The following is a 24,216-nucleotide window of genomic DNA, read 5'->3' on the forward strand; positions in this document are numbered from 1 at the left end:
GCGGGTTCGATCCCTGGTCGGGTAACTAAGATCCCACGTGCCGCAGGGCAACTAAGCCCACGCAACACAATTACTGAGCTCATGGTCCTCAACTAGGGAGCCCGCGTGCAGCAAATTACAGAGCCCGTGCGCTCTGGAGCCTGCACAACACAACTAGAGAGAGAAAACCCACACGCCACAACTAGAGAGAAGCCCGCGCGCCGCAGTGAACGATCCTATATGCCTCAACGAAGATCCCATGTGCCGCAACTAAGACCCATCGCAGCCAAAAATAAATAAATAATAAATAAATCTTAAAAAAAAATACTGCTCTGGGATGTGCAAATATAGTGTTAGTCCCAAATACACTGTAAGCATCTTGAGGGCAGGACTTGGGTCTAACCAACTAAAGTGTTCCACAACTGAGATTAATCAAGTTCTCGGCATTTATTCTTTTCCTGAAAATTTATACTATGAGCCAGGCACCAGCACAGGAGCAGAACATACACTAGTAACCAAATAAACAAGGTCTCTTCCTTACTGAATTTATATTATGCTTGTGGGGGGTAGGGGCATGCAGGGGGCTGGAATATATGTAATAAGCAGTTATGCTACAAGGTAATAATGCATAAAAGAACACATGGAATTACTGGAACACCTAGGAGGACACTAAAGTAAAAGCATTCTGAAAAAAGCGAGATCAAAGCTGAGGCCTAAAGGATAAACAGAAGTTGGATAAAAAGATGGTGAAAAAGTACCCTCGGATATAGAGGTAAGAAACAGTAGCATGGCAAATTAGACGAACTGAAAATAGCACAGGTTGGCTGGAACCCAGAGCATGGGAGAGGGGGCAGAGGCTGAAAGAAAGGGTGGGAAAGTCTGGCAGGGGGCAGACCACATAGGGCTTGTAAGCCATGGATGGAGTTAAGGAGAGCTACTAAAGAGTTTTAACCAGTGGAGTGACAGGATCAGACTTGCCTTTTTATAAAAATCGCTCCAGTTACAGTGTGGAGAATGGATTAGGGAAGGGCAAGGCTGAAGGCTTAAGGAGCAATTCAGGCAAGAGATAATGGTGGCCTGAAGGAAGGCAGTGGCGGGGGAGATGGAGAGAACTGGACAGATTTGAGATTCTGAGAAGACTGCAGCACTGACAGGAAATGGGAGGTGAGGGAAAGAGACGAGTTAAAGAGGGTGCCCAGATTCTCAGCTAGAGCATCGCCTGAGCTAGAAAACAGAAGTATGTTTAGGGAGGATGGAGGGGGCAGTTGAATGAGTTTGACTGTGAATTTACTGTATGATCATGAGATAGCTAAGAGGTTATGCTGCTAAGAGCTCTAAGTTAAGACTGTGATGGAATATGCATATTTGAGAGTTAATGGCATAAAGACACTAATTTAACCTGTGGAAATGGATGTGATCAATTTGGGGGAGAACAATTACAGAGTGAGGAAAAGAGTAGCTCTAAGACAGACTCCTGAGGAACTCCACTGTAAAGGACACAAAAGAGACTGAGAAGGGACACCCAGAGAGGTAAAAGGAAGATCAGAAATCCTTGGAGGGAGAAAAATCAAGTAATGAGATTATTTCAAGAAAGAGTGTTCCACAGTGTGTTTCTTAAATGTGTGTAGACTGACTGAAGCTCTCCTTCAGTAAAAGTAAATATCAGCAATTCTTCCTTCTATCCTCAATTCAGCTTCCAGCTTCTTTTTGTGGTGATGAAAATATGTGCAATGATTATTCTCCACTCCCCCCAAATGAGGTCCTCCTGATTCTCTTATTTCTAACATTTCCTCACTGAGACATGAGTCTCACCTCCAATTTTGTCACCACAGTAAATAATGACCAAACTCTGCCAATTTCATCTTTGTAATTGTTTTCACATCTTTTCTTCCCTTTCCATTCCCACTGTCACCGCCCTAATCCAGGTTCTAAGTACCATACAACTGGACAATTATGGTCTACTGGTCTCCCACTTCCTCTCTAGAGCAATGCTTTTCACATAGAATAACCATATTAATTATTTAAAATATTAACTTTAATTGCTTTATGCCACTGCTGAAAATTCCCCAATGATTTCCCATTATAATTGTTCACAAATTTCATTCATTTAGCAAATATTTATGTAGGGTAGTACTTCTCAAACTACCTATGCTAAGGTCCTGTTGTTTTTCTTTTTCTTTGAAGTTTTCAATCCATTGCAGACCAATATTGTAAAATGCAATAAAAAACGTTGTGGTAATGTTAAATTCCTAAAAAAAGTTTCTAAATTCTTGTTTTCAATTTTGGTATTTATCTTATCGTGGACTGGTAACAACAGTTCATGGTCCAGCAGTGATCTGTAGACCATATTCCAAACAGCCCCAGTGTTGATAATACATGGATAAAAAGACATTACAGTTCTGCCTTCAATGCATGCACTCAATGCAGGGCAATTCTGCAATTCAGGGGAGACATTTTTGATTGTCACACAGGAGGAAGGAGGGAACTACTGGCATTGAGTGAATAGAGCCCAGAGATGCTGCTAAACATCCTATAATGAACAGGATATACCCCCTCCAACAAAGAATTATCCAGCCTAAAATGTCAAAAATGTCAAGGTTGAGAAACTCTGCTTTACAAGTGTAATGCAAATGAATAATTAGAAGACATTAAGAACAGAGCTATACACCCGAGAACTTGCAGTGTGTTTCACTGGCATAGTTTCACCCATTGTTGGAGCCCGTTGGGCTGGCCAGGCTCCCGCTTCTCCACCAGTGTGTCACGCATTCCTTCCACATCTACCTACTTGAAAGCCTCCCTCCGTGATGAGGATGGGGTGGTGGTCCACAGAGTCCAGTGCCAAGAGGGAAAACCGTGTGGCTGACAGGGTCTTGGTGCTCTGGCCGGGTGTCAGGCCTGAGCCTCTGAGGTGGGAGAGCCGAGTTCAGGACATTGGACCACCAGAGACCTCCCAGCCCCATGTAATATCAATCAGCGAGAGCTCTCCCAGAGATCTCCATTTCAACTCTAAGACCCAGCTCCACTCAACGACCAGCAAGCTCCAGTGCTGGACACCCCATGCCAAACCATTAGCAGGACAGGAACACAACCCCACCCATTAGCAGAGAGGCTGCCTAAAATCATAATAAGTTCACAGACACCCCAAAATACACCACCAGACGCAGTCCTGCCCACCAGAAAGACAAGATCCAGCCTCATCTACCAGAACACAGGCATCAGTCCCCTCCACCAGGAAGCCTACACAACCCACTGAACCAACCTTACCCACTGGGGGCAGACACCAAATACAACAGGAACTACGAATCTGCAGCCTGTGAAAAGGAGACCCCAAACACAGTAAGTTAAGCAAAATGAGAAGACAGAGAAATACACAGCAGATAAAGGAGCAACGTAAAAACCCACTACACCAAACAAATGAAGAGGAAATAGGCAGTCTACCTGAAAAAGAATTCAGGGTAATGATAGTAAAGATGATCCAAAATCTCGGAAACAATGGAGAAAATACAAGAAACGTTTAACAAGGACCTAGAAGAACTAAAGAGCAAACCATGATGAACAACACAATAAATGAAATTATAAGTTCTCTAGAAAGAATCAATAGCAGAATAACTGAGGCAGAAGAACAGATAAGTGACCTGGAAGATAAAATAGTGGAAATAACTACCACAGAGCAGAATAAAGATAAAAGAATGATAAGAATTGAGGACAGTCTCAGAGACCTCTGGGACAACATTAAACTCACCAACATTCGAGTTATAGGGGTCCCAGAAGAAAAAGAGAAAAAGAAAGGGACTGAGAAAAAATTTGAAGAGATTATAGTTGAAAACTTCCCTAACACAGGAAAGGAAATAGTCAATCAAGTCCAGGAAGCACAGAGAGTTCCATACAGGATAAATCCAAGGAGAAACACACCAACACATATTAATCAAACTATCAAAAATTAAATACAAAGAAAAAATATTAAAAGCAGCAAGGGAAAAGCAACAATGACATACAAGGGAATCCCCATAAGGTTAACAGCTAATCTTTCAGCAGAAACTCTGCAAGCCAGAAGGGAGTGGCAGGACATATTTAAAGTGATGAAAGGGACAAACCTACAACCAAGATTACTCTACCCAGCAAGGATCTCATTCAGATTCAATGGAGAAACTAAAACCTTTACAGACAAGCAAAAGCCAGCACCACCAAACCAGCTTTACAACAAATGCTAAAGGAACTTCTCTAGACAGGAAACAGAAGAGAAAGAAAAGACCTACAATAACAAATGCAAAACAATTAAGAAAATGGTAATAGGAACATACATATCAATAGTTACCTTAAATGTAAATGGATTAAATGCTCCAACCAAAAGACAGAGACTGGCTGAATGGATACAAAAACAAGACCCTTATATATGCTGTCTACAAAAGACCCACGTCAGACCTATGGACACACGCAGACTGAAAGTGAGGGGACAGAAAAAGATATTCCATGAAAATGGAAATCAAAAGAAAGCTGGAGTAGCAATATTCATATAAGATAAAATAGACTTTAAAATAAAGAATGTTACAAGAGACAAGGAAGGACACTAAATAATGATCAAGGGATCAATCCAAGAAGAAGATATAACAATTGTAAATATTTATGCACCCAAAATAGGAACACCTCAATACATAAGGCAACTGCTAACAGCTAAAAAAGAGGAAATCGACAGTAACACAATAACAGTGGGGGACTTTAACATCTCACTTATACCAATGGACAGATCATCCAGACAGAAAATGAATAAGGAAACACAAGCTTTAAATGACACAACAGAGCAGATAGATTTAATTGATATTTATAGCACATTCCACCCAAAAGTGGCGGAATACACTTTCTTATCAAGTGCACATGGAACATTCTCCAGGACAGATCACATCTTGGGTCACAAATCAAGCCTCGGTAAATTTAAGAAAACTGAAATCATATCAGGCATCTCAACACTATAAGATTAGAAATCAATTACAGGGTAAAAGAATGAAAAAAACACAAACACATGGAGGCTAAACAATACATTACTAAACAACCAAGAGATCACTGAAGAAATCAAAGAGGAAATCAAAAAATACCTAAAGACAAATTACAACGACAATACGACAATCTAAAACCTATGGTATGCACTAAAAGCAGTTCTAAGAGGGAAGTTTATAGCAATACAAGCCTACCTCAAGAAACAAGAAAAATCTCAAATAAACAATCTAACCTTACACCTAAAGGAACTAGATACCTAAAGGAACTAGGGAAAGAAGAACAAACAAAACCCAAAGTTAGCAGAACGAAAGAAATCATAAAGATCAGAGCAGAAAGAAATGAAATAGAAACAAAGAAAATGATAGCAAAGATCAATAAAACTAAAAGCTGGTTCTTTGAGAAGATAAACAAAATTGATAGGGCTTCCCTGGTGGCACAGTGGTTGAGAGTCCGCCTGCCGATGCAGGGGACGCGGGTTCGTGCCCTTGTCCGGGAAGATCCCACATACCGCGGAGCGGCTGGGCTCCTGAGCCATGGCCGCTGAGCCTGCGCTTCCGGAGCCTGCGCTCCGCAACGGGAGAGGCCACAACAGTGAGAGGCCCGCGTACCACAAAAAAAAAAAAAAAAAAAAATTGATAAACCATTAGCCAGACTCATCAAGAAAAAGAGGGAGGACTCAAATCAATAAAATTAGAAATGAAAAAGGAGAAGTTAGAACGGACACTACAGAAATACAAAGCATCATAAGAGAATACAACAAGCAATTCTATGCTAATAAAATGAACAACCTGGAAGAATGGACAAGTTCTTAGAAAGGTATAACCTTCCAAGACTGAACCAGGAAGAAACAGAAAATATGAATAGACCAATTACAAGTAATGAAGTTGAAACTGTGATTAAAAATCCTCCAACAAACAAAAGTCCAGGACCAGATGGCTTCATAGGTGAATTCTATCAAACATTTAGAGAAGACCTAACACCCATCCTTCTCAAACTCTTCCAAAAAATTGCAGAGGAAGGAACACTCCCAAACTCATTCTATAAGACCACCATCACCCTGATACCAAAACCAGACAAATATACTACAAAAAAAGAAAATTACAGGCCAATATCACTGATGAATATAAAATCCTCAACAAAATACTAGCAAACAGAATCCAACAACACATTAAAAGGATCATGCACCATGATCAAGTGGGATTTATCCCAGGGATGCAAGGAATCTTCAATATACAAAAACCAATCAATGTGATACACCATATTAGCAAATTCAAGGATAAAACCCATATGATCATCTCAATAGATGCAGAAAAAGCTTTTGACAAAATTCAACACCCATTTATGATAAAAACTCTCCAGAAAGTGGGCACAGAGGGAACCTACCTCAACATAATAAAGGCCATATACGACAAACCCACAGCAAACTTCGTTCTCAATGGTGAAAAACTGAATGCATTTCCTCTAAGATCAGGAACAGGACAAGGATGTCCACTATTGCCACTATTACTCAACATAGTTTAGGAAGTCCTAGCGACGGCAATCAGAGAAGAAAAAGAAATAAAAGGAATACAAGTTGGAAAAGATGAAGTAAAACTGTCACTGTGTGCACATGACATGATACTATACATAGAGAATCCTAAAGATGCCACCAGAAAACTACTAGAGCTAATCAATGAATTTGGTAAAGTTACAGGATACAAAATTAATGCACAGAAATCTCTTGCATTCCCATACACTAACAACAAAAGGTCAGAAAGAGAAATTAAGGAAACAATCCCAGTCACCACTGCAACAAAAAGAATAAAATACCTATGACACAAACAGATGGAGAGATATATCATGTTCTTGGATTGGAAGAATCAATATTGTGAAAATGACCATACTACCCAAAGCAATCTACAGATTCAATGCAATTGCTATAAAATTACCAGTGGCATTTTTTACAGAACTAAAACAGAAAATCTTAAAATTTGTATGGAGACACAAAAGACCCCGAACAGCCAAAGCAGTCTTGAGGGAAAAAAACGGAGCTGGAGGAATCAGACTCCCTGACTTCAGACTATACTACAAAGCTACAGTAATCAAGACAATATGGTACTGGCACAAAAACAGAAATATAGATCAATGGAACAGGATAGAAAGCCCAGAGATAAACCCACGCACCTATGGGCAACTAATCTATGACAAAGGAGGCAAGGATATACAATGGAGAAAAGACAGTCTCTTCAATAAGCGGTGCTGGGAAAACTGGACAGCTACATGTAAAAGAATGAAATTAGAACACTCCCTAACACCATACACAAAAATAAACTCAAAATGGGTTAGACACCTAAATGTAAGACCGGACACTGTAAAACTCTTAGAGGAAAACATAGGAAGAACGCTCTTTGACATAAATCACAGCAAGATCTTTTTTGATCCACCTCCTAGAATAATGGAAATAAAAACAAAAATTAACAAATGGGACCAAATGAAACTTAAAAGCTTTTGCACAGCAAAGGAAACTACAAACAAGACGAAAAGACAACACTCAGAATGGGAGAAAATATTTGCAAATGAATCAACGGACAAAGGATTAATCTCCAAAATATATAAACAGCTCCTGCAGCTCACCATTAAAAAAACAAACAACCCAATCAAAAAATGGGCAGCAGACCTAAATAGACATTTCTCCAAAGAAGACATACAGATGGCCAAGAAGCACATGAAAAGCTGCTCAACGTCACTAAATATTAGAGAAATTCAAATCAAAACTACAATGAGGTATCACCTCACACCAGTTAGAATGGGCATCATCAGAAAATCTACAAACAAATGCTGGAGAGGGTGTGGAGAAAAGGGAACCCTCTTGCACTGCTGGTGGGAATGTAAATTGATACAGCCACTGTGGAGAGTAGTATGGAGGTTCCTTAAAAAATGAAAAATAGAATTACCATATGACCTAGCAATCCCACTACTGGGCATATACCCAGAGAAAACCATAATTCAAAAAGACACATGCACCCCAATTTTCCTTACAGCACTATTTACAATAGCCAGGTCTAAATGCCCACTGACAGATGAATGGATAAAGAAGAAGTGGTACATATATACAATGGACTATTACTCAGCCATAAAAAGGAACGAAATTGGGTCATGTGTAGAGACATGGATGGATCTAGAGACTGTCATACAGGGTAAAGTAAGTCAGAAAGAGAAAAACACATATTGTATATTAACGTGTATATCTGTAACCTAGAAAAATGGTCCAGGTGAACTGGTTTGCAGGGCAGAAATAGAGACACAGATGTTGAGAAGAAACATATGGACACCAAGGGGGAAAGCGGGGGCTGGGGTGGTGGTGGTGGGATGAATTGGGAGATTGGGATTGACATGTATACAGTGATGTGTATAAAATAGACAACTAATAAGAACCTGCTGTATAAAAAATAAATTTTTTTTAAAAAAAGCAATCCTAATTGAGACAGTTTGTCCACTCAAATTTTAAAACCCAAACAGATAGAGATCTTTATGCTTTCAGTCAATACCCTCACTGCCTTGAGAGAAATCTGAGATTTTATAAAATACCTCTACTCTTAAAAAGAAAAAAGGGAAGAAGGAGGGGTTGGGGGGAAGGGGGAGAAGCAGGAGGGGGAAAAAGAAGAGGAGGAGAAGGAGATGAAAAGGAGGAGGACAAAGAGGAAGGAGGAGAGGTAGTTTAACTCTTTAGCAGAGGAAGAGAGGCCAGAGAAGTTTAAACAGTTGTCTGATATCTAAATGCAAAGGTCAGATTTCTGTAGTTATTAACTATCTCTATATATTAACTATCTCTATATATACTCAATATGTAGAATTCTACCAGATCACTAAAGTACTGGATAATTTCTGAGTTCGAAGGCTGTCATTTATAAGTGCATATAGGAAATGGTAGGGGGTGAGGCCAGACCTATAGAGCTTCAGTGTTTTAATAATTTCTCCCTTCCTTTTCACCCCCAAACCTATTTTGTCTAAGTTCTCACAACCTTTACATACATGGAAAGCTTTGTAAATTTCCTTGAGAATTAATTCAGGAAGAAAGGCAAACATGGAACATATGTACTCATCATAGGATATTCTCTGACATAAAATTCAAGGCTTTATTGACTACTTGATTCTTAGATCTCTTCAATATCTGGAGAGGCAGTTCAGAATATAGACCCTGGAACCAGACATCCTGATTTCCAAACCCAGTTCTGCCAATTACTAGTTGTACAAACTTAGTGAGTCATTTCCTTTTCCTCTTTTTCTCCTGGTTCCTGGACCAGGAGAACCAAGTTCTAGTCCTAGTTCTGCCTGTGACTTGCTTAGTGACCTTGGGGCACAGTTTCTGCATCTGTACAGAGAAGGAGTCAGGGGACTGTAGTAGATCAGTTCTCAACCAAGGGTGATTTTGCCCCCAGGGGATGTTTGACAATGTCTGGAGATACTTCTGGTTGTCACCACTAGGGGTGAGATGGGGAGTGTTACTTGGCATATAGTGGGTAGAGGCCAGTGATGCTGCTAAACATCCTACAATGCAAAGGACAGCCAGCACCCCATGACAATTATCCGGCTCAAAATGTCAGTGGTGTCACAGTTGCAAAACCCTTGGCTCCAGCTCCCTCAAAGACCACCACAGAGGTCCCCAAGAAGTGGGGCTGAGAAAGCCCATTTTAACGGTTTTATGTTATGGGCTTTCATGAGAAAAGAACAATGTAAGAGTTAACAGCATGGGACTTTCCTGGTGGTCCAGTGGCTAAGACTCTGGGCTCCCAACGTAGGGGGCCCAGGTTTGACCCCTGGTCAGGGAACTAGATCCCACATGCCGCATCTAAAGATCCCTCATGCCGAAATGCAGATCCCACATGCCGCAACTAAGACCCGGCACAGCCAAATAAATAAATAGAAAAAAAAAAAAGAGTTAACGGCATGGACTCTGAGGCCAGACTGCCTGAGTTCAAATGTGACTCCACCACTTACTAACTATATGTCTTGGACCAATTACTCAACCTTTCTGACACTCAGTTTCCTTCTCCATAAAATGGGGACAATATAGTATCTACCTCATAAGGTTGTTGTGAGGATTAAGTAAGTTAATATATGTAAAGCATTTAGAAGGGTGCTGGCCCTATATAGGTATTAGCTAACATCATCATCACCACCTAAATATGGGGATAAAATGGAAAAAAACACCAATCATCTCACTTTAGGAGTCACATGAGTTAGGTTCCTCAGTGGAAAGGTTTTGAAGGCTGAACAAATTCAAGCACAGTTCCTCACACTGTCAGAAACTCTGCTCTCCCTCCTTCCCATCTCCCACTCTTTCCTCTCTAATGCTTTCTCGGCTGCTTAAGCACTCAGATGCAAATGTTCTCACGGTTTGGAGGCAATACAAACTACTTGTACCCATTCTATAATGCAAAAAGTAATTGGAGGAGGTAGTTTGTTACACACCAAGAAATTGTATTTATCTTTTAGTAGAAAAGGACAGGCACGTCTGCCTATGCTCTGTAAGGAGCTGCAATTAAAGCCCTCGGGATCCAGGCCTCACCCTCTTCTCCACTGAAACCTCATGAAAGGAGTGGGTCATATCCGTCCCCCTGCTCCTTTGCTGTGCTGTCAGGGGAGCCGCCACAAGACAGAAACAGCCTGTGATAGTACCTTTTTGTTTGTTTTTTAATTACACAAGTAGAAATATAATATCCCAGTTAAACATTCAGAGAAGGGGTACACGAGTGAAAGAACAAAAATCTCCCTCTATGTCCATCCTAAATTCCCTTTCACAGAAGTAAACAATTTTTTCAATTTAATGTGAGTCCATATGGACTTCTGTAATGCATCTGCTTCAGATTTTTTAAATTACTAAAACATATCTGTACATTTAGAGCTATACCATTTTAAGATTCGCCTCCCTCTATTTCATAATGAGGATGGGAGGATGCAGCATAGTTTATTTAATCATTTCCTTACTGGTGGACATTTAGGTAAAAACTTAGACTTCAACTTCATAGTGACCCGATTATTGATTTATAAGTAACTCAACTGTAGTTGCCAGCAAATCTAATCCATTGGTGATTCTACAGAGAGCTCTGCCACCCCAAAAGAAAGAAATCACTCTAAAAGTCTGTTTATAAATAAAAAATGCCAACTGAATTTACATATAATTTGACTCTGAGATATAAGCACAACTACATTATTTCTATTCAAATGTAAGTAAATTTAACCTGAAAAATTAAAACCAATGGAAAAATTAATTCAAGGTTAAATTTTTCAGCTTATTAAAAGGCACCCATAGTATTTTTAGGTTGTCTGCTTTATTTCTATATCCTGCTCTAGAGATTCTGGAAATCACATGATCATAAGGCCATTTTCTTCTTCTAATTAAAAAAAAAAAAAAAAGATAAATTCCCCAACCTGAGTTAGAATTAGTAAATTATTACATTCTTCATATTCAAGTATCATCTATAAGTACTCTGTGGAAAAGCAGAAAGGGTAAGTTTTGCATCTCTGACTAGTGAGCAATTGCTTTCTTTTCCTTTCTTAATAAATTACAGGCAGACTTGAACAGATGTCAGGTTGGCATTCAAAACCTAAAATATAGCTGAAAAGCAAGTTATGACTAATACAAGGAAAAAAGATGAATGTCAGGAAGCTTCATGTTTTTTTTTTTTTTTTTCAAATTTCAGATAAGCTCTTTAGCCTTAGGGTTCCTTTTACAGAGCCCTGGAGTTCGGTAAGATGTCTTAACCACCATGTAAATTGCAATCTCTCCTCATGAGTTGGGGGTGTGAAAATGCATTTTAAGAGTGTCAGTGTTTATGTTAATCTTAGCAAGAACTCCCTCTCTCCCAAATATGGCATGTACAAAACCGTAGTGCCCTTTCTTCCACTGTATTTTATTTGCACTGTTCTTAGCATGTGAAAGATGTCTGCATGTGACTGAAAGGCTCCTTATCTTCTCCGCAGCTCTACTCACAGAGTAACTGCAGTTTCACTTGTGATATCAGAAATGAGTTGCTTTCCTCTAGAATTTCAAAAGAAACCTTAAAAATACAGATTGAAAATGGGCTTAGAGAGGGAGGCACAAAAAGGGGGACCAAAAAGAACAGTGTCAGTTTCAAAGAAAGGGCATACAAAACTCTAACCAGCGGCTTTCCTCCCCACTGGTCAGCCTGCAATATCTACAAGGTACAGGTCCACCCAAAGACAGGACAAGGCTTGAGGCCTTTAAGTCTCTACACTCTTTTCCTTTCAGCTCTAATACAGATAACTTCTGCCAAAGCCCCTTTCCTTGGATACATGTGAACCTAGTCCTAAAATTATATTACAATTCTTTAATTCTTTAACAATTATTTCACTGTTCTTTGAAAAAAAATTGTTACTGTTGTTTTGCTCTGACATTTATAGTTTAGAGGTAACTTGCCAGGGATGCCAAAAAATGAAGTTTCTCTGTGGAAACTATCTTTTCCAACAAAAGAGCTACAATGAGAACTGAGGTAATCAATTATTTATCCAGAGCACTATGCACAAAACTGCACACAAGGGAATAAGCATGGTCAACGTCTGAAGAGGAGTACATGCATATGCCATCGACACCTGGGTGCACCCAAGGACTGCTGAGTTTATTCACCCATACTTCCAGATGCTGGTTTTTGATGCCCACATTTCTATCCTGGGATGCAAAAGGTACTTCTATATTATCCCACAAAGGATTTAAGGTCTTTCCTAACTTAACGGCTATCATTGTAGGCATTAGAGGATATTCTAACTAAATTGCTGAGGGTATCTGCTAAGTGCAAGGTTTAGGTCTAGTTTTCCTTGCTAATGCTTTCATGTGCTTTCAAGGAAGAGCCGCCCCATGTGGGTTTGGGTGAGTCCAACTGCTCCAGACAAAGAAAAAGTTAGTTACACTGATTAAATACTTACACTGATTAAAACAAGAACAACAAAAGTCTAAACTGGTATCCCCCCAAAGTAATCCCTTTTCATACTTCTGCATATGACCTTTCTTCCATTCTCTATAGGGCTGGCTGTATGTGACTTCTTCTTTTCCCTTTTAAGGCCTTCCTTGACTTTAATTCTATAAAAATGTTACAACAAAAACAGGAAGTACTTGAATGCATTTCAAGAGAGAAACTAACATTTTGGAAACTCTAGGACACTTATTTCATGGGTATTACCTCATCTGATCCCTATATTTTCTGCATAAATGTGTGCCTCTGGTTAGTCCTTTAGTCTCTCTGTATCTCACTGGCAACATTCTGTATTACCTAAGGTATATTTACAGTTTTCAAAAGCAACATGAAGTTTTTCAAGCAAAAGGAAAGAACTATATTACTTACAATTCTCAGTCTCATAAACACAATGACAGAAGATAATTCTAAATTTATCACTTTGTGAACTTGAAACTTTGATATATAGGCAAAAAGATTCATTTAGTTAAGATTCCTGTTTACAAAGTAGACATAACTCTAGACTCCATGGTAAAAACAATGATTTGGTCTCAAGCCAAAAGTAAAAATGTTCTCTGCTTAAACAAAATAAAATAGTCCCATAACCTATGTTAATTATTCTTTTCTAATCCCTATTTTTTTTCCATTTGAATTGATTTAACCAATCATATCCAGTGTCCAGTGAGATCTCACAACCATATAGGTTGACGATTTAGTTAACAGAGACAATGAGGGAAAAAATTAGCCAATTTTGTTTCCACCCGGCAGGGTAAAAGAATACAGGATATATATAAAAAAGGACACATGTAATGTCATTTTATTTATTTATTTATTTTTAATTAATTAATTTATTTTTGGCTGTGTTGGGTCTTCGTTGCTGCGCGCAGGCTTTCTCTATTTGCAGCAAGTGGGGGCTACTCTTCGTTGCGGTGCGCGGGCTTCTCATTGCGGTGGCTTCTCTTGCTGCGGAGCACGGGCTCTAGGTGTACGGGATTCAGTAGTTGCGGCGCACGGGCTTAGTTGCTCCGTGGCATGTGGGATCTTCCCGGACCAGGGATCGAACCCGTGTCCCCTGCATTGGCAGGCGGATTCTTAACCACTGCGCCACCAGGGAAGTCCTTGTAATGTCATTTTAAATTAAATGTAGCAATCTGTTCTTTTATATACCTTCATCAAAGCCCAATGAGAACTTTAAAATCACACTGCACTTAGAAGGCAATGAAATATTCTATTATGTAATTCCCCCAAAATTCAAACGAAAAAAGAACATTCTATTGGAAAATAAGGAATGATACGTGCACAGCAAGAGAATTATTTTTCAGCCATTTTACCATAAAATAAAGTAGCATAAGGACACTGAGAATCTTAATTCAGAATAAAGAAAAAAATGTCTTTCAGTTCAGCTCAAAAGCCAATGTACCTTTAGACTTAATGTCTTTTAAATCAAATTGATAACACAAGCTTCTGGATAGCAAAATGCCATAAAGCAAAAAAAATTTACTACATTAAAATAAGAACTCATTTATGCCTAACTAAGTCAGTATAAAAGTATTAGAAAAGTAAATCCATAAAAAAAAGGTTCTGGGGATTTCCCTGGTGGTGCAGTGGTTGGGAGTCTGTCTGCCAGTGCAGGGGACACGGGTTCGAGCCCTGGCCTGGGAAGATCCCACATGCCGCAGAGCAGCTGAGCCCATGTGCCACAACTACTGAGCCTGCGCTCTAGAGCCCGTGAGCCACAACTACGGAGCCCACGTGCCACAACTACTGAAGCCCGTGCAGCTGGAGTCTGTGCTCCACAATAAGAGAAGCCAATGCAACAAGAAGCCCACGCACTGCAACTAGAGAAAGCCCAAGCACAGCAACGAAGACCCAATGCAGCTATAAATAAATAAATAAATAAAATATAGTAATTCTTTGTTTGCCTAAAATAAGTTAATGGTTAATGTTCCAATTAAATAAAAGATTTATTTAAAAAAAAGGTTCTGGGTAGTAGTACTCACCAACAAAACTGAAATTCAAGGTCCTTGGTCAAAAAGCACATTAACAACAACAAAAAGCATACTATATAATTCAACTAATTTCAATATGGATTGCAAAAACAGATTAAAGTCACTCAGAAATCCCAAATCTGTTTTTTTTTTTTTTGCGGTACGTGGGCCTCTCACTGTTGTGGCCTCTCCCATCGCGGAGCACAGGCTCCGGACGCACAGGCTCAGTGGCCATGGCTCACGGGCCCAGCCACTCCGCGGCATGTGGGATCTTCCCAGACCGGGGCACGAACCCGTGTCCCCTGCATCGGCAGGCGGACTTTCAACCATGCGCCACCAGGGAAGCCCCCAAACCTGTTTTGATTTAATTTCAAACTCTTCAACCGCTGGCAGAGTCACAAATTGACTGAAATGAGTTTACTCCTTTACGTGTTATCTCCTCAACCTCAGACAGAGGCCCTAATGAGCAGGGTTTGGATAATGCACAAACAGGAACCTAGTATCTGAATAACTGAATCCTCAAAAGTTTCTAAACCGTGAGAAAATACTTATACTATAATTAAAAGATATAACTTATAGAGGCAGTAATTTTTCTACTTGTTGGCTGACGAGTATACATGCTCAAAGAAACAATCATTAGACTATTTCTATATGGGGCTCAGGCTTGAAAACTAGTAAAAATATTCCACAAGAATAACTTAGAACATTTGGAATTACCCTTTAATCTCTGCTTATACCCCAAGTATACTTAAACAATATTTCCATGTCTTTATTTAAAAGTTTTATGGATTTATTGTGCCTCAAAATACACATTACCAAGATAGTGAACTACCATACTTTTAACTATTTTCCAAATTAAAATTCTGTTTTTTATGGACTTGGCCTTTGTATCTTTCAGATAAAAAAGTATGCTATTGCCATTTCAAGGTGTATAAAACTCAGGTGATGAGGGTCTCTGTCATTTTCTCTTAATCCAAATCCAAACTCGACCTTTAGCCAGTGAACAGGTGTGTGCTGTGCCTGTAATTTATCAGAGTGAGCAACCAGGCAGAAAAGCTACCAACAATAGGAGGTTGATAGAACCAAGCACTTAGTGCCTGGAAAGCAGTTCTTATCCCCACCATGATGAATGTACTTTTATCTCCCAGTAGCAATTTAAAGATAAAGAATGATGGAGGTGAAGGGAGTAATACATTTGTATTCCTTCAGTTTTTTTGGATACTGTTTTTAATACTAATAGTCTTCCAGAAGCTGTTATGTTATAAATTCCTTTCTCAGATATTCTGTTGCTCACATTCCAATCCAACCTATGATATGGATATGAAAACAGTCATGACAGCATTTCCACCAGGGCAAATAAAGCCATTTCACACACACAGATAAATTAAATAAACCTTCAAGAAAAAAGTGATAAATGACTAGTGCATTTCTTTGTATGCAACATGGAAATTCCAATGTCTATCCTGCATCTGTCCTTTTGCACAAATTTAAAACATGTCAAGTATCCATTTACTAGGTATGAAGATGCACCAACTGGATAATAAAACAGTACAATAAGAAGAAACAACAGCTAATATTAGAACAATGCCCATAGTCTAATCGGTAATGACTATTCAGCAGGGTAAATCTGACCTCTAGTGAATCTTTACAGTCAGATGAAATCTCTAAATATGACCTATTAAAAGATTCATAAATATATAAATAAAATGAAATTTATAAATATGTCCTATAGAAAAACATACTTGAATACATAAAATCAAGCAACCACAAATATTTCTATGATTTCCCCATAAAATTAAAATGTAATTTAAAAAATCCTAATACTTCAAAGTTTTTTTTTTTTAACTTTTTTTTTTAAGTTAAAAATACTTTGTCGGGTCTGAAAAATAATTTCAAAACATTACTGAAAAGAGACTATCACATCCATTTTTTAAAAAAACAATACAAGATTTTATCAAAATTTCCTTTTTAAACTCACCCATCTGCTCCACAATCTCTGGAGGAAATACCCGGGAAGCAAACGCTCGTCGAAAAATATCTGAGAATTCCTTGTCCAGACCTCCTATTCCCATTTTTTCAAAGTTCCAGTCAGGATTGATAATAGACTGGCGATTTTCCTTGGTTTTAGCTTTGCCTATGTCAAACAAAGATAATCAAATGTGAGACAAGAACTTCATCACTAAATGTAAAAAGATAGAACTCCCTGGGTATCCTCAGTGAATAAAGAAAAGCTACCCTTATACAAAGATGAACAACATGCTCTTAGCTGATTTCTAAGAAGGATGAGTTTTGCTATATTCACTACTTTGTCTGGTCCCCATTTAGGGTCAGTAAAACACTTTCAAAATGACTAGCTAAACTCATGCTGTAGTCAATCCGTGGAGTCTGGTCTTATTAACCTCTAATCCTAACCAAGTTAACTAACTTGGTTGATTAGAAGAAATCAACCATGTGCATGTCTGATGAAGAAAACACTAGTTGCCAGAAATGCAAATGAAATCTAGCAGTCCCTCAAGGCTCCTAGAGCAAGATTTTAAGATACATATATTTATCTAGACTAAGTATATAATTGGGAATATAACCCCTCAGTCTGAAAAGATGCACTAAGTTTGATGCCTTATTTTTGCTTTTTCTTCATTTGCACACAAAAGTCTGAAATCATCCTAAAGTCTTTCATGATTTCAAAATTCATGTTTTCAAATTCTTTCGCAAATGAAAATTTTCTAACTTAAATGTCATAGTGCCCCCTAAAGTAACTCAAGAGAACCACATTAACTATCTCAAACACAAAGAATAAAAGTGCCTTAGTACATTCCACTATAAACAAAAGAAAGAAATATTATAGTTTTTTTTAAATTAGGGGATAAAAGGTCACATTAGAAAAAGTTTACCCTAGATGCTATTTGTATGGTTAGTTTTGTGGACTTAAACATTTCCTTTATGAAGCTATCAAAAATATTTTTCTTACACTCTACTGCCCTCTTGTGGTCAAATTTCCTGCATGTTAAATCACTACACAATTTTACTTTCCAATGGAAAAAAAATTATCAATTACACCTTTGCATGAATTACTTAGAAATATCCACATTGTACGAAAGTCATGCGACTCTCTTGGGATAATATACCTTAACGAAATGTGTACAGAATATGATATACAAAGAAATCACTCCAGAAATGTATTGGATCAATAATAGGAGATTATGATATATCCTACATCCATGAAACAATATGTATAGTCATTAAAAATTATATTGTAGAAGTGTATTTATTAAGATGCTTGAAATATGTTAAGCAAAAAAGAACAAATTATAAAACAGTATGAAAATATAATCAACTTTAAAAATTTTAGAGTGTGTTATTTTTGAGTATCCACATTTCATGAGCTAAATATTTTATTTTATAATTAAGAAAAAACAGTAAGGGAGGAATGATAATTTATGGATCAAGAGAAAGGCCACATATTCGAAGTTAAATGACTTTGGATATAATGGTGTGCAACCACTGAAAATCATCTACCTTGTACTGGGTTAGACATCACATAGTTAAGTCAACCAAAAATAAGAATTACTACATAATTAACAGCATCATTATTCTGGTGAGTTACTATTTTTAGAGATCTTCATTATTTTAATATAATAAAAGTAGGGCTAACGTACAAGAGTAGGACTGAACTATGAATCTGTTGGAAAGATGCTCTTTACCTGTACATTCATCATTTAACTCAATCAGTAACGGATGTGATGCTAGTACTACATTTAACACACAACCAGCTGAGGGACATCCTACAAAATAAGTGACCAGCTCTCAAGGTCGTGAAAGACAATGAAAGACTGAGGAACTGTCAGAGACTGGAGAAGACTATGGAAACTAACCCACTAAACGCAATGTGGAATCCCGAGTTAGATCCTGGAACAGAAAAAGAACATAATGAAAAAACTGGTGAAATCCAAATAAAGTCTGTAGTTTGGTTAGTAGCAATGGAACCACGTTAATTTAGTTTTGGTAGCTGTACTATGGTTATTTAAGATCTAACATCAGGGGCTTCCCTGGTGGCACAGTGGTTGAGAATCCGCCTGCCAATGTAGGGGACACGGGTTCGATCCCTGGTCCGGGAAGATCCCACATGCCCCAGAGCAACTAAGCCTGTGTGCCACAACTACTGAGCCTGCACTCTAGAGTCCGTGAGCCACAACTACTGAGCCCACGTGCTGCAGCTACTGAAGCCCATCCGCCTAGAGCTCACGTTCCACAACGAGAGAAGCCACCACAATGAGAAGCCCGCTCACTGCAACGAAGAGTAGCCCCCGCTCGCCGCAACTAGAGAAAGCCTGTGCGCAGCAACGAAGACCCAATGCAGCCAAAATAAAATAAAATAAAATAAAATAAAATAAAATAAAATAAAAAGATCTAACATCAGAGGAAGCTGGTGAAGGGTATACAGGAACTTTCTGAACTATTTTTTATGGAACCTCTGTAAGCCTGAACTTACCTCAATATTAAAAGTTTAAAAATTAATTTTATCTGTATCTTTTCCCTTATTTTTAATGTAGTTACTAGGAAATTAAAAATGACATACATGGCTCACATTATATTTCTATTGGACAACACTGACCTAGTGAAGGTTTTAAATTCTTTTCTACATCATCACATTTGACAGATATGACACTCCATGATTTTGTGATAAGCCTTCTCAAGGGAGGTGTCCCTATTCTCCTTCCCTGCTTAAAAATCACTGTAGTTGAGTCACATAACAGAGATAGTCCCACTTTACTCAGAATCTTCTAAAAACTGTAAATCTTACCAATAAGATTGAGTGATGAATTTTCTGCTTTTTCAAATGCAACTTGACTGTTTCCAACAACCAGTCCTACTTCAATCTGTATAGAAAGACAGTAATTAGTAGTTAGTCTAATAGCAGACTTCTGGACTTCTCAAAGCAAGGCAGAAAACAAAGGGGAAATGAGGTCTCTCTGAGCAAAGTAAATCTTCCAAACTATCAGCTAAGTTACATTTATTTCTGTCATAACTACCTTCTATTATTCCTATTTTATTTCAACACATATATTTTTGATAACACCTGTCTTATTATTTATTTACAATAAATATCACTTGCATTCAACCAGAATTACAAGTATATATACAAATTTCAAATTACTATTAGATCTGCAAATAAGTATATTTTACACTATATTTTAATAAATATGCTGGCTAGAAAAGCAATTTTTTCCCCTACTATCTTAAAAGAAAGAGCGCATAATATAAAAGAAATCACTGCGGGAGAGAATGGCTAGGAAAATTATATTAACTTGCATAATGCACATCATAAAGATTATTAAAAATAAAACATACCTTTTGTCTTTTACCTGTCGCAGGCTCTCCCTTCAGGATGCTAGGATCCATGGCTTCAATGTCTTTTACCAGTAAGCCAAAAAGCTTTTCATTGAAGCTAAACACAAGCTATGTAGAAAAGAAGGGGAGAAAAATCACTTCACGATTCAATGGCTTGATTCTCACATCATCATCAATGTTTTCCAAATGCAGGCAAGCAGCTTTCTCTTGTATATCACCACGAGCAAACTACCCACATAACCAATGAGAGGTAACCACTCGTTACCATAACCAACTAACATTTATTGAGTATCTGCTGTGTGCCAAACAAACATTACAGGAGGTTGTGTAACTAATACTCACAAAGTCTCTTGCAAACAGAAAGTATTCCTCAGTTTTACTAGGAAGGAAGCTGAGATCCAGAGAGGGGCTAAACAATGGGACCTAGAGTCACAGTAAACGACAGTGCCAGGATGTAAGCCTGGGTGTGTGACTCTAAAATAATGCTTTTCTACAACCAATACAAAGTGCCTGCTATTCGAGTGCAGAGACAGCTTCTGAATGGTCATTCATTCACCAAATATTTATTGAGTACCTTCTACAAGCTAGGCCCTCTTCTAGGTACCGGCATATAACAAAAATATAATAAACAAAGCTGACTGTCAATCCTGCCACTACTAATTACTACGAATGAGAATAAATACTAAGAAAAATGATTTGAAGTAAGATGTTTACTTCTTCTCTGTATTATGGAGGATTTTGTTTCATGGGTTTATAGACATCTGCATGTTACTGGGTTTTAAATTATTACAAATACCAAAGCATTTTCTATTAAAATACAAAAGCTAAAGGAGAAGGTAAAAACAATGAAGTTTAGTCAGGCAATTTGAGCACAACTATCAGTCAGAAAGTGTAGGAATCCAGAAGGACTACGGAAAAGCCCCCAAAACAATGGACGGGTAAGTCAACAAATTATCAGCTAATCTCTGCCATCCTGGGGAGCCTCCTCAATCCATCTAATCCAAAGTAGCAGCCCAGTGGCTCTCCAGTGCATCATCCCATTTTACTGACATCAAAGTACTAAACAGTACGTGGCATTTCTTATTCTCTGTCTTTCCCAACTAGAAAGTAAGCTCTATGAGGGTAGGAATTCTGTTTATTTTGTTCACTGCAGATCCACCGGGATACTAAAATAGTATGTATTGAACACATACTGGGTGTTCAATAAGCATTTAATTAATTAATTGATCAACTGACGAATAGGTTCTTGTCTCAGCTACAACCCTGGCTGAGAAGGTCATGGACTTTCGCTGGACCTAAATAAAATTCCTCATTTGCAAAATGAGGTTAGACAAGATAACCTCTGAGATTCATTCCAATTCTAGTACTTTTAAAAAACAATAATAAATGCTCTACATCCTTTTCCTGTCTACCAGTAATTGAGTTTACACTTGTAAAAGTTTGATATTATGATGTATGGTGTATGTATGTATGTACTCTCAAATCATTAGAGTCTCATTTCTCCAGCTAATGACACTCCATTCACTCCCACAGGTCTTTCCTTCTACCACTTTTCTCATTCCCCATCTTACAGACCTTCCCACGTGAGAGACGCAGAGACAGTCTACATAACTCGTTACAGATCAGAATTCTATAAGCTGGGATTCTCAAACTTTTTGGTCTCAGGATCCTTTTATATATAAGCCTAAACATTTTTGAGGACCCCCAAAATTTTGTTTATATGGATTATATCTCTTGATAGTCACTGTATTAGAAATTAGAACAAGAAACTTATTTTTCAAAAAACAATTAAGTACATTATGTGTTAATAACATATTTTTAATTTGTTAAAAAAAATCCCTCCATTTTCCAAAATAAAAAATATAAATGGGAAGAGTGGCACTGTGACATTTTCGTGAATCTCTTTAATTTCTTGCTTAATGGAAGACTGATGGACACTCATGTCTGCTTCAGCCGTCAGTGTGCTATGCTATACCCATCACACAGTCTACAACACTCCACTGTAGACTTGTGAGAGAATAAGAGGAAAAGGGCACATAAAGTCTTGATATTATTGTGAAAATAGTTTTGACTTCGCAAACCCCTTGAAAGGGCCTCAGGGACCCCCACAGGTCTCTGGACCACAGTTTGAGAACAGCTGCTACTAAGCTATGGGAGGAGGAAGGAATTAGGAATGATTAAGAAAAGTCATAGAAAACGAGACAAATGTAATGGTGAGGTCAAAAGAGCAATGATTATTTATGTGTACAAAGAGCAATTTATGAACTCATACATTTTTTAACTAAAATTTTAAAAGAACAGAATTTCTTCCTAGGAGGTTAAACAATATGATATTAACTGAAGTCCAAAAAAAGGGAGCAATGTAAATATCATTTTCAAGAAAAGAAAATCTGGGTTTCAAAAGCTCCATGAAAAAAACTAAGTATATATATATATACACATATACATACACACACACACAATTTTCTTAAGATTCTCAAAGAAGTTCATAATCAAAAAAGTTAAGAATTACTTTTCTACAGAAATATATCAGTAAAAGAGAAAGACATCCAGAGACAAATGTCCCACAATAAGAAGAAATTTGAGACATGTATGTCTATAGTATTTCCAAATTTACAGAAGGAAAAGCTGCTGTAATTATATATGACACTGTAACCTAAAAGCTACTTTAGAATTTTTCTGAACAGACTGCTAGAGGTTCAGCAAACATATTTCCCTCACTTTTTATCATTCATCTTAGATATAGCTGTTCACATGCAAAGCTCCTCTCAGTTTTTAAAAAACAGAATTAATTTTCCACAACTGCAGAGATTAGAATTTCTAGAAATGAAAGAAAATTTAAAACTACCTGTTGTCCCACTGAGAATGCCTGGTTGTTGAACTGCTGAATAAATTCTGCGGCCATCTTGTCAGTATCATAAGGGTTAGAGTCGATACTTTTTTTCTGCAGGAAATCAATTTCGATGGTCATTGTGCCAATACATTGTTTGGCTTTGTCAAATGTATATAAGAACACTAGAGAAAAAAAGAAGCATTTTTTAAATCACAGAGACACCAAATACTTGCTGTGCTTCAAGTAACTAAAAGTTTCATATAAATGAATTATAACAGAACTTGACCAAAAGGGGATTTTACATGGCCTTCACTGGAGAGACACATAAGCACAGATTTTTTTAAAATAAGAATAAACACTAGAGATGTTCTTCCCTCTGACTTAATTAGAACATACTGAACAGCACTGTCCTATACTTCTACCCCTCACCTGACTCTTCTAGGGAAATCACAGCCCTCCCTACACAGCCTCTGCATCTTCCTCCTTCTCATTAAACAAAGGACAAAATGACAGTGGGAAGTCCCAGTGGAGTTGGCATAACATACTGTTTCCAAACAAGATTTTTGTTTGACACAAGGAAGAGCTAAGGTGAGAGGTGTGTGAGCTCTTTTGCCCTAACAAATTAGAATGTAGGACACACACACACACAAAAACCTTGAGGAAAAAAAAATGTTTACTAGAGGGATTTCCTCCAGAGCAACAGAGTGTAACATTTCTTTTTTTAATACTACAGAAATATTTACTGAGCACCTATGATATGCAGGGAACTACAGTAAGTTCTACATGTATAACAGGACAAAGGCCAGGTTTTTAGCTCTTCTTTGTATTAACAGCACCCAACAGTGCCTGTAGGATGCTTAATATAGTCATGAACTGTTTAAATGAAACAACAGCAGCAAAATACCTATCGTCTCCATGCTAATAACAAAGGAGGCAAGACAAAGGGACTTTGGAGTCTGTGTGCTTCAACAGAGTCTGTTAGTAACTAGAAGACTCTTCTGTGCCTTGATTTGTCGGTAAAATAAGACTGCCTAGATAAATCTTTATGGTCCTTTCATACTCAATTTCTGTTCTAAACTTATCTCTTACAGTCTAGCCACTTGAAGAATGTAAAAGGATTTTCTGT

General features: G+C 37.9%; 1 protein-coding gene across 5 annotated transcripts in view; it reads right to left on the reverse strand.

Moving 5' to 3' along the window:
* The window catches only part of NSF (N-ethylmaleimide sensitive factor, vesicle fusing ATPase), a 156,167-nt gene that overhangs the window by 88,909 nt on the left and 43,042 nt on the right, over positions 1–24,216 (reverse strand). For all 5 annotated transcript variants that reach the window (XR_012328416.1, XM_019944419.2, XM_019944417.2 and 2 more), the window contains exons 5-8: positions 23,106–23,272; positions 20,258–20,365; positions 19,710–19,785; positions 16,887–17,042 (exon numbers count right to left, since the gene is read on the reverse strand). Coding sequence is in view for 4 of the 5 variants with exons in the window: in XM_019944419.2 (XP_019799978.1) it covers positions 16,887–17,042; positions 19,710–19,785; positions 20,258–20,365; positions 23,106–23,272 (507 nt within the window). In the remaining variant the exon portion in view is untranslated. The remainder of the gene's footprint in view (positions 1–16,886; positions 17,043–19,709; positions 19,786–20,257; positions 20,366–23,105; positions 23,273–24,216) is intronic.

Source organism: Tursiops truncatus, chromosome 20 (genome assembly GCF_011762595.2).
Source record: "Tursiops truncatus isolate mTurTru1 chromosome 20, mTurTru1.mat.Y, whole genome shotgun sequence".
Taxonomy (NCBI): Eukaryota; Metazoa; Chordata; class Mammalia; order Artiodactyla; family Delphinidae; genus Tursiops; species Tursiops truncatus.